The 17,791-nt window shown below is 44.1% G+C and overlaps 1 protein-coding gene across 1 annotated transcript; it reads left to right on the top strand.

Annotated features, from left to right (window-relative positions):
* Positions 1–7,728: 7,728 nt before the first annotated feature.
* On the top strand, positions 7,729–10,751 carry LOC117436160 (uncharacterized). Its single transcript, XM_034062528.1, has 3 exons — positions 7,729–8,785; positions 9,312–10,342; positions 10,701–10,751. Exons 1-3 carry the CDS (start codon positions 7,729–7,731, stop codon positions 10,749–10,751), a joined length of 2,139 nt encoding a protein of 712 aa, XP_033918419.1.
* The last annotated feature ends 7,040 nt before the right edge of the window (positions 10,752–17,791 follow it).

Genomic DNA, 17,791 nt, shown 5'->3' with positions numbered 1-17,791 from the left:
CACCTGTGATAAATCACATGCCATTAAGGCTTTTCCTTCTTTTGGAATATGTAGTAGCTTTGGTTTTCTTCTTTTCATATCATACATAACCTATATAGCTGATGGACAAGTGCTGGTTTGGGTGCACTGTATCTTAGTGTGTCAGGAAAACACAATTAGTAGACCATGTCTTACCCAGTGGTGCAACACACCATCTGGCAGGATGTCAGCTGAGAAATACAAGCACTCCAAGTGCTTAGAAGCTGGATTTTATTTTTTTTAGATTTTCATAGTTTTAATAGAAGGTGAAGTAAGTGACTGGAAAAGTGAAGCCTCTAGACTTGGCCTAGCTGAAAGGGGAGGGTGAGTTGTCTTGATGAAGATGAAAAGCCAATTGGCTGAAAGTCACTGTGAAATGAAAGAAAGAAGAGCCCAAACTAAAAAAAGATGCAATTCCTATAGACAAAGCACAGTGTCTGTTGGGAATGGCAGGTGTGACCTTATGGGGATGGTGCTAAGATGTATGGGCAGCTCCACGAAGAAATCTTCATTGATCTTAGACAAAAAAGGAGTGTATATGAAGTAGACAGTAAGTCTGATTACTAAAAATAGGCATAAAAGAACGATCAAAACAAATAGCAACAAAAATTTGAAAAGCTGAAACACAAACTGAGGAATGCCAGGTACACCAGAAGCAATGTGGGGTGAAAATGGTCCCACCATGCTGTCAAGTGAAGGGAATCCAGATTGGGAAAGAAAGGGAAGGGGAGGGAAGTAAGGGAAGGGAAGGGGAGGAAAGGGGAGGAAAGGGAAGGAGAGGGAAGGGAAGAAAAAGGAAGGGAAGGGAAAGGAAAGAGATGGAAGGCAAGGGAAGGCAAGGGAGAAGAATGGAAGGCAAGAGAGGGGAATAGAAGGCAAGGAGAATGAAAGGGAAGGAGAAAAAAGAAAAAGAGGAAAAGGAGAAAGAAAGAAAAGAGAAAAGAAAAGAAAAAAGAAGAAAAAAAAGAAAAGAAAGGAAAGGAAAATAACCTGGGGTAGATTGTCATGGAAGGTTTTTAAGAGAGGTCAGACAAGGATCTCATGGGAACAATATGATCAAGTTGATTGTGGCTCTAGGAGTGGATGAGCTCAGTAATTTCTTGATCACCTTTAGCCCTATGGATATCTCTATTTTTTTCAACATTTATAGCATAATGCTATTCACAGAGGCTGAAAGCCCCTACCCACTGCAATCAGTTCATTTCCCAACAGTACTTTAAAGCATCACATTAAGTCATTCTAAAGACATTGTGCTTTTAGAAACAATTATTTGATTGCTCTGCCAACGTCTTGTTGCAGCTGTCCTAATGAACAATGAAACCTTATTGTATTCAGAGTTGTAATACTTGGAACCAACAGCTGCCATTTCCAGGCTGGGAGGCAGAAAAAACACATCAGCATCTTGGCATGAGGCTTCTCCTTGTCATGAAGCCTGTCCTCCGATTTGGGGAGTGAAAATTGCATTTTAACAGATATAACCTACAGAAAAAATATTATCAACAAAAGGAAAGGAGATTAACTGCTTTCCTGGAGGCAGCGTTTGAAGATTTTACAGATAAGGCTGTATCGGCTACCGCTGGCACTTCAGTTACAGCGGGTACAGCAGGGAGATGCAGCTCATGATATACCAAACAAAACAGCAACGTTTTTCATTATACCTCAGTGGTAATGCTCTTTTTTTAAGGTGGTTCATCTGTGAACAGGATGCTTCTGGAACCAAAGCTGTTTTCAGCTTTCACCAAGGACTCATTTACCTCTATTTTTGTTTAAAGTTCTTTGGCAGAGGGAAAATCACACCTTTCCTTCACAGCTACTTCCAAGTGTGGCTGTGAGCTGGCATTGAACTCATCATGATTTGGGGTTGGCTTAGGATCTGAACCCTCAAAATCAGGAAGCTGGTGATGTATTTCATGTGGATATGCTTTTGGCTGGTTTAGTGCTTCTGCTGTCAACCATCAGAGACCAGGAGGGGCTTTGCCAGTGACCATGTCTTTCTTTTCAACTGATCTAGGACAGGGACAATTTTATTTTCTAGTGCAAATGGTGTAAAAGTGTGAATGTCAGGCAGGGCTTTGGCTTTTGCATTAAAGTCTCATGTGGTCTGTGCTGGTTTTGCAAGACCAGTGATTTCCATGCAAAACTGAAATAACTATTCATGTGAAAAGTCATAAGCTCAGAACTGCAGGCTCATTGCAAACATACACACAGAGGTTCATGATGCTTTTGGCATTTCAGCCTCATTTGACATGGTCACCCATGAAATGTGGGCAAGACAGTATGTGTGTGCATGGGACAGCACCTTGGGGTGTCTCTCTGTCCTTCTGGGTCCAGGAGCCGACTGTGAGGACAGATATTTGCTCTGTCTTTAGTAGGCTAGACTCTGTTTTCTAGCTTGGATTCCTAAGAAGAGGAAAAAAAATGCAATTGTTTAGTTTTTACTTAATTCTCTAACTTGTTGGCTGATACCTGCCTTATTTGACAGGAAACTGGAGCTCATCAGAGACATTAAATTTTAACATTTTCTGAGGACAGCTGGCTGAGCAAAGTAAAGAGACCTTTTAATACCACTCCTCGGCAGCAAAGGATGAAGTGTGTGCAAGGCTCTTATTTGACAGAGAAACTGCTCAGTAGAGCAAGGGCTACCAGGTACAGAGAAAATACTATTTGTTTGATGTTCTGGGACACAAAGCTATGCCAGGATTGCTCATTTTTTAGAGTTCAGCCAACAGTAGCAAAAAAATGTCAGCAAACTGGGAAAATTCTCCTCCTCAAGACTTTTCGGGGATGCACACGTCTTACCAGGCTCTGGTACTTTCCCACACTCATGCCTGCAGGAATCACCCCTGGGATTAGTGGGAACCTGGTTGTTTGTCTTCATGAGTTTTTGGCAATAAACAACCTGGTATGGTCTCCTCCAAGTCTTGTGCATAATTGTTGATTAACAGAGCCCTGTGCTCTCTACAGAGCCTGGGACACTCCATTTCATGTGTCTCCTGTATCTAAAAGATCAGTTATTACAAATGTCCTACTAGGACACTTTTTCACGGACACCCCCTTGTTGTGGGGAAAGTGGTTGCATGCCCTTGTGGGGTTGGGAGCTATGCTGGTGGTGCCATATGCCTCCAGTAGGGTCTCCCATGCCAGACAGGTCTCAACAGAAGGGTCAGACAAAGTGTGTCCATGGGCAGGATGGGCTCACTAGCCTTTGGGCAGCCATCCTAGGAGAACGACGACTCTAACTTCAAACCCAGGCAGATGGAGCTCGCTTAGCCTTGTAAGGCCATTCATCTAAGAGAAGGATACTCTAATCAAACCTACCACCTGAGGACTTTGCTGCCACCATCCAAGCTCGCTAGGCCCTGGCAGATAAACCTCAGGTGTAAAGCGTGGGGCCAGTTCTGCGCATGCTATGCCTCACCTAAAAAATCCACTGTGCAGGCCCAAAGGTTTACCCACACTTGCAAAGCCCTGTAGTGACAGGCGAGGGACAAAATGGCAGGTGATAAGGGGTACTGGAAGTCACAGACCCAACCCTGCATGCAGGCAGTTCAGGACATTGGTCCCTTAAGACTGACCCAGGAGATGACAGTCTTGTTTGGCAGCATCCTGAATGACCAAGCAGCCTTTTTTCAAGGAGAGCACTGCTTGCTCCATATGGAGAGAGGCCTAGAAAAGGTGGCCTAACCAGAGCTCATCTCCCCTTCCACCTGGCTGGTTAGCCGCGGCCAACAGGCATCTTCTGTTGCAGTTGATTAAAAACAAAGAGACAAAGGCATACACATGCCTCCAAAGGTGTGTCCAGATGACACTTGCATGTTGGAACATCAGACCCAGGTTTGATACAGCAAACAGTGGGCGTTGTGAGCGCCGTTCTGCGCTAATTGCCCACGAACTGTCATGACTCAACATCGATAACATTGGACTATGTGTCAAATGTTAGTGTCCTTGAACAGGCAGGGGTCACCAGTATCGAGGCCATATTGCTGAAATTGCAGCTGCGCTGGGCAGGGCACATCTCTAGGATGAAGCACCATCGCCTCCCGAAGATTGTGCTCTATGGTGAGCTTGCCACCGGTTGCCCCAAAGAAGAGATATAAGGACTCCCTGAAACAATACCTTAGCCTTGGCCATATTGACTACCATCAGTCGTCCACCTTGGCCTCCAATCTGGAGACTTGGAGACACACCATACATAATGCCATTGTCTCCTTTGAGAACACATGCAAATTTAGTCTCAAGGAGAAAAGGTAACATAGATAAAATTGCGCCCCTCCTGTATGTACCACCCAAGGAGACCTTTCATTGTGCTTTTTGCAACCAGATTTGTCTATCCCACATTGGCCTTTTTAGCCATCAGTGTGCTTGTAGTAAGGTTGGGTAAAACCCTTTCCAAATCTTCGTTTGTGAAGTCAAGCCGTGATGACTAGGACATGGCTTTTAAGATTTGTACATGGCCCATTATAGCTTCAGCAGCTGCTCTGGGCAAGAGTGGGAACAGCAATACATCACTTCAATGAGCCTGGCCCATGTCCTCAGTGTGAGAGCAATTTTGGTCTTGACTTTGTCTTCTTATGCTTTGCTGTATTTAGAGCCACCTTTTTTTCCTGTCATTATTGTGCTATTTTCTTGGAGGGCAGCCATTTCATCTAAATGCAGGCTAGCTACTGCCAGTGAAGGAATATCCAACAATTTGCTTTTAAATAGCTCTCTCTTAAAAGTCAGTGGTCAGCAGATAGGTGTGATTGTTGTGGTTATTCAGTACCAGTTTCCATGCTTCAACGCTGGCATTTGAAGGGGTCTAATTCAGCTACCATTGCAGAGAGTTTCTTTATTTCTCTTTTTCTTTTAAAGGCCCCTTCTTCCCCAGACATGAGCTTCCCCACAAGCACTTGTTATGTTTCCAGCAGGAGCCCTGTGATGCCATATTCACTGGGAGATGGAGTCTGGGCAGCTATTTAAGCTAGTTAATGTGAAACTGCTTTTTACAGCCTCTTGAAAGAGTTATTCTAGTATAGGATTTCATGGGAAATACAAAGTGGTGGGAGAGCAGGGAAAGGCAAGGGAGCACCTCAGGAGCATCCTGCTGGAGGCAGCCTTGGGACAGAAGTAGCAAGAATGGGCTCTGAAAGGAAAATGATTATTTTTATATGTTACTAGGCCTAAGAGTTAATTATTTCTTATTTTCTTCTTGGCAGTTTGGAAATCTCCTGAGTGGTGCATGAAGCTGGTACTAGGGAGCACAGAAACAGCCCAAAGCAGTTCTGTGCTGGGAGCAGGGTGGGTGGTTTAACAGCTCCAGGCTACTAAAGCCATGGTAATCCTGGCATCAACCAGAACATTACAGTGTCCCCAGGAGAGGATCCCTCCAGCAAATGCAAGCAGTGTGATGCCAGACTGAGCACAGCTCCTTGGCCTGGAGCTGTGGGCACAGGGACGCAGAGAGGGAGGTGAAACCCCCAGTTCAAAAGCCACATCACAGACCCATTCTCCTGTCCCTTACTGTGATGCACGGGTAACCAATGTACAGGGGGGTAATATGGAGAAATTGTACAAGGGGGTTAAAGGAATTCCTTTACTTAAACAAAAGTATTGTCTGTCCTAAGTATCTGCCACGGCCACCTTGCCAAGGCATTGATTATTGCTGGAGGGGAAGAAGCAGATGCTAGTTCTGCTGACAAAAGCAGATGAGAGGTCCTGCTGATAAGCCGGGGAGAAGCAGACTGGGCGATCAGGCCTGAAGACCATGACAAAACACGGATGTTTATTCCTACTGATAAGTGGCAAGAGAAGCAGACTGGGTGATCAAGCCTTAAGACCATGACAAAAACCACGGATGTTTGTTCCTACTGATAAGCAGTAGGAGAAGCAGACTGGGCGCCAACTAACCATAAATCCATGACTGAAGATTAAAAGGTGTAAAGGTTAAGAAGAGGAAGACTCATTTACTTCATCTTGAAGACCCCTGCCCACAGGAGGAAGACTCATTTACTTCATCCTGAGACCCCTGCCCATGATCAAAACGGGCACTGCGCAAGTGCAAAGGACCTTCCGGCTCATTATAATACGAAGCGGGGATAGGTAATAAATATGTATAGGCGGATTGAGCAATCTCATGTATATGTATACCTTAAGAGAATAAGTGTAAAGGGACAACCACCCTGAGGTGTGCATGCTTTGGAGGAGCTATCCCCATGCACCTCAGCGCTGAATAAAAGCATACCTACTTTACAACTTTAACTAGTTGTGGAGTCTATCCGCGTAACAATTTGGCGAGCCAGGCAGGAGGCCTCTGTCCGGCTGCAGGATCGGCTGAGGGGTGGACATCCTCGGCGCCACAGGCTGCTTGCCTGGAGGAGCTCCGCTTCTCGTCTGCTCACTGCGGGGACAGACAACAACCTGTGCCGGCTGCGGAGAAACGGTATGTTTGGGGTTTTTGGTGATTTGGGTTTTGGTAATTTAGGTGGCCTGTAAGGCGTACGCGTGGCCCGGGGCTGCTGGTAAGGCGCACAGAGACGTCTGGCGCACAGCAAAGTTCCCCTTGGTAGGTAGGGCTTGCAAGCGGGGGGGCTCGCCGACCGATAGAGCGGCTGCTAGCGATCCTGGGAGCGGATCGGGTGAGCCCGGGTTTTCGCTGTATCCCAGGTTTTGGGAGCCAGGACGGACCTGCTAGGGGGGCAGGTGAAGGGTAAGCGAACCCACCAGGTTTCCGCTGTATCTCAAATTCTGAGAACCGTGAGGAGGGTACGCGGAACCATAGTGTGAGTGGGGGATCCCATGTGTAACTTTGTGTTTCTGTGTGACTGAGACGTAGCATAGCTACGAAGCGAGTGTGGAGTCCCAATCCGCGGTTCCGTGTCTCCGCGAGGGGAGCGGCCGGAGACGGACGAAGTGTCTATGTTTTTTGGTCCTGTGTGTTCAGTCTCTGTCCTATTAAGCGGTGTCTTATTGTAAGTAGTGTGGAGCCCCAATCCGCGGTTCCGTGTCTCCGCGAGGGGAGCGGCCGGAGACGGACGAAGTGTCTATGTTTTTTGGTCCTGTGTGTTAAGCCTCTGTCCCGTGTATCTTCTTGTATTAAGTAGTGTTTTATTATAAGTAGTGTGGAGCCCCAATCCGCGGTTCCGTGTCTCCGCGAGGGGAGCGGCCGGAGACGGACGAAGTGTCTATGTTTTTTGGTCCTGTGTGTTAAGCCTCTGTCCTGTGTATCTTCTTGTATTAAGTAATGTCTTATTGTAAGTAGTGTCTTATTGTAAGTAGTGTCTTACTATTAAGTAGTGTCTTATTGGAAGTAGTGTCTTATTGTAAGTAGTGTCTTACTATTAAGTAGTGTCTTATTGTAAGTAGTGTCTTATTGTAAGTAGTGTCTTACTATTAAGTAGTGTCTTACTGTAAGTCTTATTGTAAGTAGTTAGTGTCTTATTGTAAAAAAAAAAAAAAAAAAAAAAAAAAAAAATGGGAATGAGACAAAGCAAAGGAATATTAAGAAAAAGCCCCTTGGGATGTATTTTGGTGCATTGGAAAGAAATTTCAGGGCCTGGGGGCACAGAAAATAAGAGGACCCTGATTAAATACTGTAATCAATGGTGGCCACTCTATAAATTAGAAGATGGGGCGAAGTGGCCACTTAATGGAACATTGGATTATAATACTATGTTACAACTAATCTTATTTTTAAGAAGGGAAGGGAAGTGGGATGAAGTATCATATGCAGATATGTTCTTCACTCTCCGAAACCATCCGGAATGGCAGAGAGCCTGTGGAATGGTGCCACCCCAAGATCCCTTGGTGTTAGCCCTGGAAAGGGATAGAAGAGAAAAAAAGAACATGCCAAAGCGATGTTGTTCATCATGTGATATTGGTCAAAGATGCATTAAACAGGATAAAATTCACCAAGATACAGATCAAGGGTTGGAAGATATATTCAAACCCCCACCAAAACGAAGGGAAAGTATGGATTTGGATGATGCTTCTCCTCCAGAGAGTCCAGTCTCCTCGCGAACCCGGCAGAAACCTGTCTTACAGGCACCTCTGAGAGAGGCGATAGGACCTGAAGGAACTACAATGTTAATTAAAGTACCCTTCTCTACAATGGATCTGGAAGCATGGAAGAAGATTGCAAAGGATTATCGTAATGACCCTGTAGGCGTTACAAAACATTTACAATTTATAATGAAACAACATAATCCGGATTGGAATGATGTACAGTTGCTACTGGAAGCAATGACAGAAACTGAGAAACAATTAATATTAAAAACAGCAGGTGATCTAGCTGGGGACTACTATCAAGCAAGGCGACAAGATGTAAAGGAGTTTTTTCCCCTCCAAGACCCAAAGTGGGACCCAAATCGATCTGCAGAGCGAGAGAAACTGCAGGCATACCAAGAATGGATTATTAAAGGAATAGAAAGGGCGATCCCAAAAACTATAAATTGGTCAATTTTGTATGAGATAAAGCAGGGCCCCTCAGAATCACCATCTGAATTCCTAGATCGATTGAGAGAAGCAATGCGCCGAAATACACCACTAGATCCAGGCTCAGAGGTGGGAATACAACAATTGGTCTCTCTCTTTTTGGGGCAGTCCACAGGAGATATTAGAAGAAAACTTCAAAAATTGCGACCAAGTGAGGGAAGAAACTTAGAAGTCCTCCTGGAGGAAGCATGGCGAGTATTTAGGAATCGTGAAGAAACTTATAAACAGGGAATGCAGAGGTTAGTGGCGGTGGTAGAAGAAGGGAGAAGAAGGGAACAAGGACAAAAGCCTCGACTAGGTAAAGATCAGTGTGCACTGTGCAAAAAAATTCGGACATTGGAAAAATGAGTGTCCAGAAAACAGAAGAAATTGCCGCACAAACAGAATTAAAACGGGGAGAATGGTTGCACACATGAAAGAAGAATGACAGGCACCGGGGGAATCTTCCCTAGCAGATCCACTGGTTATAATGAAGCTAGGGGATAAAGAAAAGGAGGTGGAATTTTTGGTTGACACGGGTGCAACATATTCGGTTTTAAATGAAGCTCTGATACCCTTAGGGGATAAATATATTACTGTAAAAGGAGCAACTGGCCAAGGTGAAAAGGCGTATTTTTGTAAACCATTAAAATATCAATTGGGAAAACAATGGGGCATACATAAATTTTTGTATATGCCCAACTCCCCAAAAGCTCTTTTGGGGAGGGATTTATTAGAACAGTTGGGGGCAGTCATCACCTTCAAGGAAGGCAAAGTCACCTTAAAGGTAAAGGACCAACAATACATAGAAGTGCTAAGCTTAATTTTAATTACACATCAAACAGGGGGAGAGATTAGAGAGGATGTATTAGACCAAGTATTTCCGGGAGTATGGGCTACAGATAGACCTGGAAAAGCCAAAAATGCAGCCCCAATACAAGTCAAGCTCAAGGAAGGGAAACAGTCAGTCAGAATTAGACAATATCCTTTGAAAAATGAAGACAGAGAAGGAATCCGCCCAATAATTGAAAACTTCTTACAATTAGGACTATTAAAGGAGTGCCAATCTGATTTCAACACTCCTATTTTACCGGTCCGTAAACCTGACGGTACATATCGGGTAGTGCAGGACTTACGAGCTGTTAACAAAATAACTGAAGATCTTTACCCTGTAGTAGCAAATCCATATACCCTGTTAACATGCCTTACACCAGAGCTAACCTGGTTTACAGTATTAGATTTGAAAGATGCCTTCTTTTGCCTCCCTCTCCACGAAGCCAGCCAGAAAATCTTTGCATTTGAATGGGAAAACCCTAGGAGTGGACGCAGAGCTCATCTAACCTGGACGGTGCTGCCTCAAGGATTCAAGAACAGTCCTACCCTCTTTGGAGAACAACTAGCAAAAGACTTAGAATCCTGGGAAGCCCCACCAGAAGAAGGAAAACTACTGCAGTATGTAGATGACCTTTTAGTTGCCACCCAGACAGAAGAAGCTTGCGTGGCCTGGACAGTAAGCCTTTTAAACTTTTTAGGACTTCAAGGATACAGAGTATCCAAGAAAAAGGCCCAAATAGTAAAACAAAGGGTAATTTACTTGGGCTATGAAATAAGTGCTGGACAACGAACTTTGGGACAGAGCCGTAAAGAGGCTATATGTCAGACCCCGAAGCCACAGACAATAAAAGAACTACGAACCTTCTTGGGAATGACAGGATGGTGTAGACTATGGATTTACAACTACGGGTTGCATGTAAAGCCTCTATATGCACTAATTGCTGATGGGAACAGAGATCTTCACTGGACAAGAGAGGCTACCCAAGCTTTCAACCAATTAAAGGAGGCTCTTATGTCAGCTCCAGCCCTTGGACTTCCAGATGTGAGTAAACCATTCCTTTTGTTTTCTCATGAGAAACAGGGAATTGCCTTGGGAATACTAGCTCAGAACCTGGGCCCATATCGGCGTGCTGTTGCTTATTTTTCTAAGCAATTGGACTCTACTACTAAAGGATGGCCAGGGTGCCTTAGAGCTGTAGCAGCAGTCATGCTGAATATTCAAGAAGCACGCAAATTCACTCTGGGCCAGAAAATCACAGTGCTAGTGTCCCATACAGTGTCTGCAGTACTGGAGATAAAAGGGGGACACTGGCTTTCCCATCAGAGGTTTCTGAGATATCAAGCCATCATGGTGGAACAAGATGATATAGAAATAGTAACAACTAACATTGTCAACCCAGCTTCTTTCCTCAGCGGAAATGAAGGAGAACCTATACATCATGACTGCCTAAAAACCATCGAGGATACATATTCCAGCCGCCCAGACCTACAAGAGACCCCTCTGGACGACGCAGAAACCTGGTTTACTGATGGAAGCAGCTATGTCATCAGTGGAAAGCGGCATGCTGGATATGCAGTCACCACCTCCAGAGAAGTAATTGAATCTGGACCACTACCAACAAATACTTCCGCACAAAAGGCAGAACTGGTCGCTCTAACTAGAGCTCTGGAACTAGCAAAAGGAAAGAACATAAACATCTACACAGACTCAAGATATGCATTTGGAGTTGTGCATGCACATGGAGCCATTTGGAAAGAAAGGGGACTGTTGAACTCACAAGGGAAAAGCATAAAACATGCACAAGAAATAGTGAGATTGTTGGAAGCAGTCCAACTACCTGGGAAGGTAGCAGTTATTCACGTCAAGGCACACCAAAAGGTGAGCTCGATGCAGGAAGAGGGAAATGAGCTGGCGGACAGAGAGGCAAAAGAAGCAGCAAAAAGAAATGTAGTTATAGAGGGTGCCTTAATTCCTGATGGGAACATTCCTATAGAAGGTAAGCCAAATTACAATAAGGAAGATCAGAAATTGATCACAGATCAGGATGGAATACTAAATAAAGAGGGGTGGGCTCACACACCACAAGGGAAAATAATTGTCCCCTCCTCTTTGTTATGGGCCATTATAAGAAATGAGCATCAGAAAACACATTGGGGAGTGGATGCTTTATATAAGTACTTAAGAAACAGAATTATAGCTAGAAATTTGTATGCTACTATCCATCAAGTAACTCAACAATGTGATCTCTGCCTTCAAACAAACCCAAAAAATAATCTCAAACTCAAAATGGGCCAAATTGGAAGGGGCAGTGGACCAGGCCAACAATGGCAGATTGACTTTACGAAATTACCAAGGAAAGGGGGTTATAGGCATATGTTGGTACTAACAGACACCTTTTCAGGTTGGCCAGAAGCTTTTCCTACTAGAAGTGCAAAATCCCGAGAGGTAACAAAAATATTGTTACAGGAAATAATACCACGATTTGGAGTTCCAGCCACTATATCTTCAGACAGAGGACCACATTTTATTTCAAGTGTGGTACAACAAATTAACAAACAACTAGGTATTGATTGGCAATTTCATACTCCCTACCACCCACAGTCAAGTGGTCAGGTGGAGAAAATGAACCATCTAATTAAACAACAAATTGTGAAATTGGGACAGGAGGCCAATTTAACTTGGCCCCAGTCACTTCCATTAGCTCTGTTAAGAATTAGAACTAAACCAAGGACTCGAGAAGGGCTGAGTCCTTTTGAGATTCTGTATGGAAGACCATATGGAATCCAACAGGGAATATCTCCCCAAGTGGGAGAAGAAACTATGAATAATTATATAATAGCGTTAGGAAAACAACTCAGGAAAATTGAAAGACATGTGGCTGGAACTCGAAGCAGAGGACTGGATAGTCCAGTACATAATATACAACCTGGAGATTATGTATATATAAAATCTTTCAGACCCACAGAGGAAGAAGATCTCGAACCAAGGTGGAAGGGGCCGTTCCAAGTATTACTCACAACTTTCACTGCTATCAAAATTAGAGAACAAAGCGCCTGGATTCATCACACTCGAGTCAAAAAGGCCCCGAAGGCTCCCTGGAAAATCACATCAAGTGGTAATAACAGACTGAAATTAAAATTAACTCGCGAGAAATAAAGTAAAGTAACATAGCTAGTTAAAATGAAACAATTATTTGTATTAATCTTTTATAACTATGCCATGGTCCAAGCCATAGAAAAAGAAACATCAATACTAGGGTCAAACGTGAATGTCTGGCTCACATGGGCAAATAAGACTGGGGTTACTGATTTCTGTCTGACCTTAACACAGGTGGGAAATCCTTTTCAAACATGCTTAATTGGAGTACCATACCTGAACCCCCTTGATTTTCAGGGGTGGGTAAAAAAAATCCCTTGGTTCTAAATTCTACCACAGTAACCGAAATGGTCAAGAGGGCTAGAGGAACTGATTGGACAATTGCATCCGCCCAATTGGGAGTAATAATAAAAAATTTAAATCATTCTACTATCCCGATGCAAGAACTCCGACTCCTAGGATCTGACAAAACTAATCAGAGCTGTATAACTTTTCATACATGGTCAAGTGAAGTCCCTGAGACCAGAGTAACTAGTGAAAAGACATGGTATCATAATATAACTGCTTATTGCTCAGGATCATCGCCAGCGTTACGATACAGCGATGAAATACCTAAAGCTCTGCCCCCAGGATATTTCTTGATATGTGGAGATCGTGCATGGCCGGGAATTCCTTCCAAACCCTTTGGAGGACCATGTTATCTAGGCAAATTGTCTCTGTTTGCAGCCTCCAAAAGACAACTAGTCCAAGACATGAAGGGCAGCCTCCACAGAGACAAGCGATCCATCGAGCAATTAGGCCCAAATTGTGATTCTACTTTAACAATTTGGAATCACACGGCAAGGTTTTTAACAGCATTATTTGTACCAAATATAGCAGCAGGGAAAGCATTGAAAGACATACATCATTTGGCATGTTGGGCAGCTAAACAACTAAATATAACTTCAGACATAATATCCTCACTTGCCACGGATACAGATAGTGTAAGACATGCATCTTTACAAAATCGAGCAGCAATTGATTTTTTATTATTGGCCCATGGACATGGCTGTGAGGATTTCGAAGGTATGTGTTGTATGAACTTATCTGATCATTCTGAATCGATCCATGCCAAGCTTAAGAAATTGCAGGAGAATATGAAAGAGCTTAGAATTGCTGGAAGTGGATTGGATGAATGGCTAAACAACCTAGGAGTTACTGGATGGTTCAGAGATATACTTAAACAAGGTCTTCTAATCTTAATTATAATATTACTCATTTTACTGATTGTACCTTGCATAATACAATTTATATCAAAATCACTCCATAAATCAATAGAAGGAACATGGATAGCTCTGTCATAAATAATATAGTAAAAGAATTTACTCACTTTATAGAAAAAAGGGGGGACTGATGCACGGGTAACCAATGTACAGGGGGGTAATATGGAGAAATTGTACAAGGGGGTTAAAGGAATTCCTTTACTTAAACAAAAGTATTGTCTGTCCTAAGTATCTGCCACGGCCACCTTGCCAAGGCATTGATTATTGCTGGAGGGGAAGAAGCAGATGCTAGTTCTGCTGACAAAAGCAGATGAGAGGTCCTGCTGATAAGCCGGGGAGAAGCAGACTGGGCGATCAGGCCTGAAGACCATGACAAAACACGGATGTTTATTCCTACTGATAAGTGGCAAGAGAAGCAGACTGGGTGATCAAGCCTTAAGACCATGACAAAAACCACGGATGTTTGTTCCTACTGATAAGCAGTAGGAGAAGCAGACTGGGCGCCAACTAACCATAAATCCATGACTGAAGATTAAAAGGTGTAAAGGTTAAGAAGAGGAAGACTCATTTACTTCATCTTGAAGACCCCTGCCCACAGGAGGAAGACTCATTTACTTCATCCTGAGACCCCTGCCCATGATCAAAACGGGCACTGCGCAAGTGCAAAGGACCTTCCGGCTCATTATAATACGAAGCGGGGATAGGTAATAAATATGTATAGGCGGATTGAGCAATCTCATGTATATGTATACCTTAAGAGAATAAGTGTAAAGGGACAACCACCCTGAGGTGTGCATGCTTTGGAGGAGCTATCCCCATGCACCTCAGCGCTGAATAAAAGCATACCTACTTTACAACTTTAACTAGTTGTGGAGTCTATCCGCGCATCAACTGGACCCTGAGAATGGATTTTGGCAGAACAGGTTCTGGCATGTCTGATAGCATTATTGTAGTGATACACTGGATGATACAATGCCAACAAAGGGGCCTACAAACTCCAGAAGAAATAAGGAAAATGAGGGTATTTAAGGATGCTAAATCCTTGAGTTTTTCACCCTCTTGTCCCACTCTCAGGGAAGGGGGAGTGCTGGCATCAGGGAGGGCTGTGGCTGCAACCCTGTGCTGATGTATTTTTTGATCTTGGAAAGCCAGCTTGTTCAATGCAAACCACAACAACACAGCAGAATTAGCAGCTTAGCCCCAGGCAGTCAACGGTTTGACAAACAAGCTTTTTATGTCCACAGCCTGTTATGAAAGGAATATTAAAGCTGTGACATCCATAAAACACTGGGTTTGCAGCTGTAGAAGGAGTCATAGAGGGAGCGATTCTGCTTTATTTCTTCCCAAGAGCTGCTTATAGAGGGAGAGTAAAAACATGATGCACCATCAATTCCATCTTCCCATGGACAGATGAAAAATGTCCTGACCCAGCCTGCACTTCTTTCAGAAGAAAACTTAAGACAGGTCCTGGTGTGGCTTCCCGGGGAGCTCCTGCAGCCCTGCTGGAAATGGGGTGTGCAGGAAAGACACCAGATCTGCTCAAATAAAGGGTATTTCTAAGAGCAGAGTGTTGACAGCAGGTAAGGAATCAGTATCTGCATCCCAGGTGGACAAGGGATAAAGCTGGTGCTAAGCATGCTGATGTTAATGAAGGTAAATAATTGCTATTTTCTACCCTGGTGGTGGTGGAGGGGAATGTGTATATGCTCTGGGACAGGAGAGATTTCCCTTTGTCGTGTTTTACTCCCCCATTGCAGCTGCTTCTCACTGCTAGTGTCCGTAAGGGTCTGTAGGTATGTTAAGCCTACCAGGAGTTCATTCTCCTCCCTGTGTAAAATATATCAAATTATGCCGTGCCTGCCTCTGGTGAAGATAACTGGGATGCAGCTTTCCCTGAGCATCCTTGCGGGCACGGAAAGAGACCGTCATTAAGTCTCGTAATCACTCACTGTAGCCTGCCTAAATTCATTTCACCTATGAAAATCTAATTATAGGAAGTGGCTCTTTCAGTCATTAACGGCTGCAGGAGCTCGTCATACAGCATAAACTCCGGCTGCCGTCTCGGGGAAAAGCAAATGCCTCCAGTGCGTTTCTCCGCTGCTGTTGCAGACATGCCCATTAGAGAGATGTTTATTACCTTTCTTTGTCCCTCGCTTCTTAAACCCTCCCTGCTGAAAAGCCTGAGCCCTGTGTGATGAATCCTGATGAGCCTTTCTCAGCCTGAGCCAGCACACTAAGCGCCCCATTGCTGACAGGGATGATTAATGCCCTAAAAAGCCCCTAAGAAGCAATGACTCCTTATATAGGCATAGGTCAAAGCTAAACTTTTGCAGTGAAGCTTGTTGCACTTTGACAGGAGAGGGGAATGGAAGATAGAAAGGGGTGAGTTGTGGAGAAAATCAGGGTACACCACTCACAAAAGAGTAGAATTTGGCAGCCGAGCTGTCTTGGGAGCCCTGACAGAGGCTGTGACGATGTATATATTCAAATAAACAGCTACTCTATGCAGAAGTAAATAATAGTAATAATAAAAGATCCCTTTATAGCAAAGTATCCACCTGAGGATGACATTTATAGCAAGAAATGGCAAAGGGAATTTCAGGTGGTCCATGACAGCCCTTGCTGAAAAGATCCATTACCACTTCACTGCACATCTTCTCCCTACTTTTTCTGCTCATTGGATATGCTATTAGAGCCCAGCTTTTCTGTGGCAACCCTGGGAGCTGGGGGGCCTCCTTTGCTTTTTGGTAGCTTAAACTCAGATTTGGGTGTTAGAAGTGGTCAAATCCTTTAAGTGTTTCTTAATTCTAATTTTCAGTTCACTATAATTAATATTTCTAATGACTTGAGTTAATGCACAAGTCACACTCAGAAAAGATGCAGGATTACCTGGTATTTTGTTTCCTTGCAGTAAATTTGCCATCACTGAGTTTCCTACATGATGTCTGTCCCCTCCTTCTGCCTCTGAATTTTTTTGGCTGTTGGATAACTAGGGAGGAGGTAAAAGCATACTTATCTGTTGAGAGGGGAAACACAAATGCCAGCTGAGCCATGCAGAGAGTTAAAGTAACACTGACAGTTTCCTCCCCCCAACTCCCAGGAACGTGTTAAACTTTAACAAGTATATGAAACTAAGTTTGTAAAATGGAGTTAAAAATGCATAAGGAACATTTTCATACAATCATAGAACCTCTGCATGGTTTGGGCTGGAAAGCATCTTAAAGCTCCTCCAGTCCCAAGCTGCCGCCACATGCAGGGGTACCTTCCACCAGACCAGGCTGCTTCAAGCCTGTCCAACCTGGCCTTGAACACTGCCAGGGATGGGGCAGCCACAGTTTCTCTGGGCAACCTGTGCCAGTGCCTCAGCACCTTCACAGGGAAGAATTTCTTCCTAATACCTCATCTAAATCTTCACTGTCAGTTTAAAGCCATTCCCCTTTGTCCTGTCCTTATGTGCTGTTATCAAAAACCCCTCTCTAGCATTATTCTCTTGCTCTGTGTTTGCTGTGATCTCTTCTCAGCTGAAAATGCACCTGGGATGCAGTTGTACTTACAGTCCTCAGGTGTGCACCCAGAATGGCTTCCCAGCTTCTGCTGCATGTTGCTGGTGTGTGGCTGAAACTGGGATTACACACTTCAGCTCTGGATAGGAACCTGAACAGCTTTGATGCAGCCTTGGCATCCCAGTTTAGTGGGAATTTTCATTTGAGAAAGCATTCTCCACTAGTTGCTTGACCCCCGTGCTGCTCGGAGCAGAGAGAGTACAAATTGAAGCTCATTTTAGAATATTGCACAGTTACAAGGGTTGTTTTTTTTCTTCCTTCTTCTTTTTGCCTCAGTGTCTGGGCTGTCATCTCACCTGAGAAAATATGCTCAAGGCAGGTTTTCATGACAGCACTGCTGGGAGGATTTCTGCTGTAATGTGGGATCCACCTTTCCTCTTTCCCTTTCTTCCAGCAGTTTTTTCTCTCTCTCTTAAGCTGGAGAACACAGATGTTTCCTCAATATGATTATCTCCCTGGGTGTGAATAGTTTAGTGAAGCTTTGTGAACTGGATGCACATGGGTGACCTGCCCGTAGGACAGGAGCTGGGGGGACCCCAGCTTCCCAGGAGGGTAGTGATGCCACCTGG

This window comes from Melopsittacus undulatus, chromosome 4 (assembly GCF_012275295.1).
Source record: "Melopsittacus undulatus isolate bMelUnd1 chromosome 4, bMelUnd1.mat.Z, whole genome shotgun sequence".
NCBI classification, from domain to species: Eukaryota; Metazoa; Chordata; class Aves; order Psittaciformes; family Psittaculidae; genus Melopsittacus; species Melopsittacus undulatus.
Note: the sequence above shows the minus strand (reverse complement) of the source record. Positions and strands in the feature narration are given on the sequence as shown.

Excerpts from the sequence above, each read along its gene's own strand:
- LOC117436160 (XM_034062528.1), top strand. The coding sequence starts at position 7,729 with ATGTTCTTCACTCTCCGAAACCATCCGGAATGGCAGAGAGCCTGTGGA. Across the intron at positions 8,786-9,311 it reads AGGACAAAAGCCTCGACTAG|GGGGAGAGATTAGAGAGGAT; the intron begins GTAAAGATCAGT and ends CACATCAAACAG. Across the intron at positions 10,343-10,700 it reads CAGCCCTTGGACTTCCAGAT|CTTCTTTCCTCAGCGGAAAT; the intron begins GTGAGTAAACCA and ends TTGTCAACCCAG.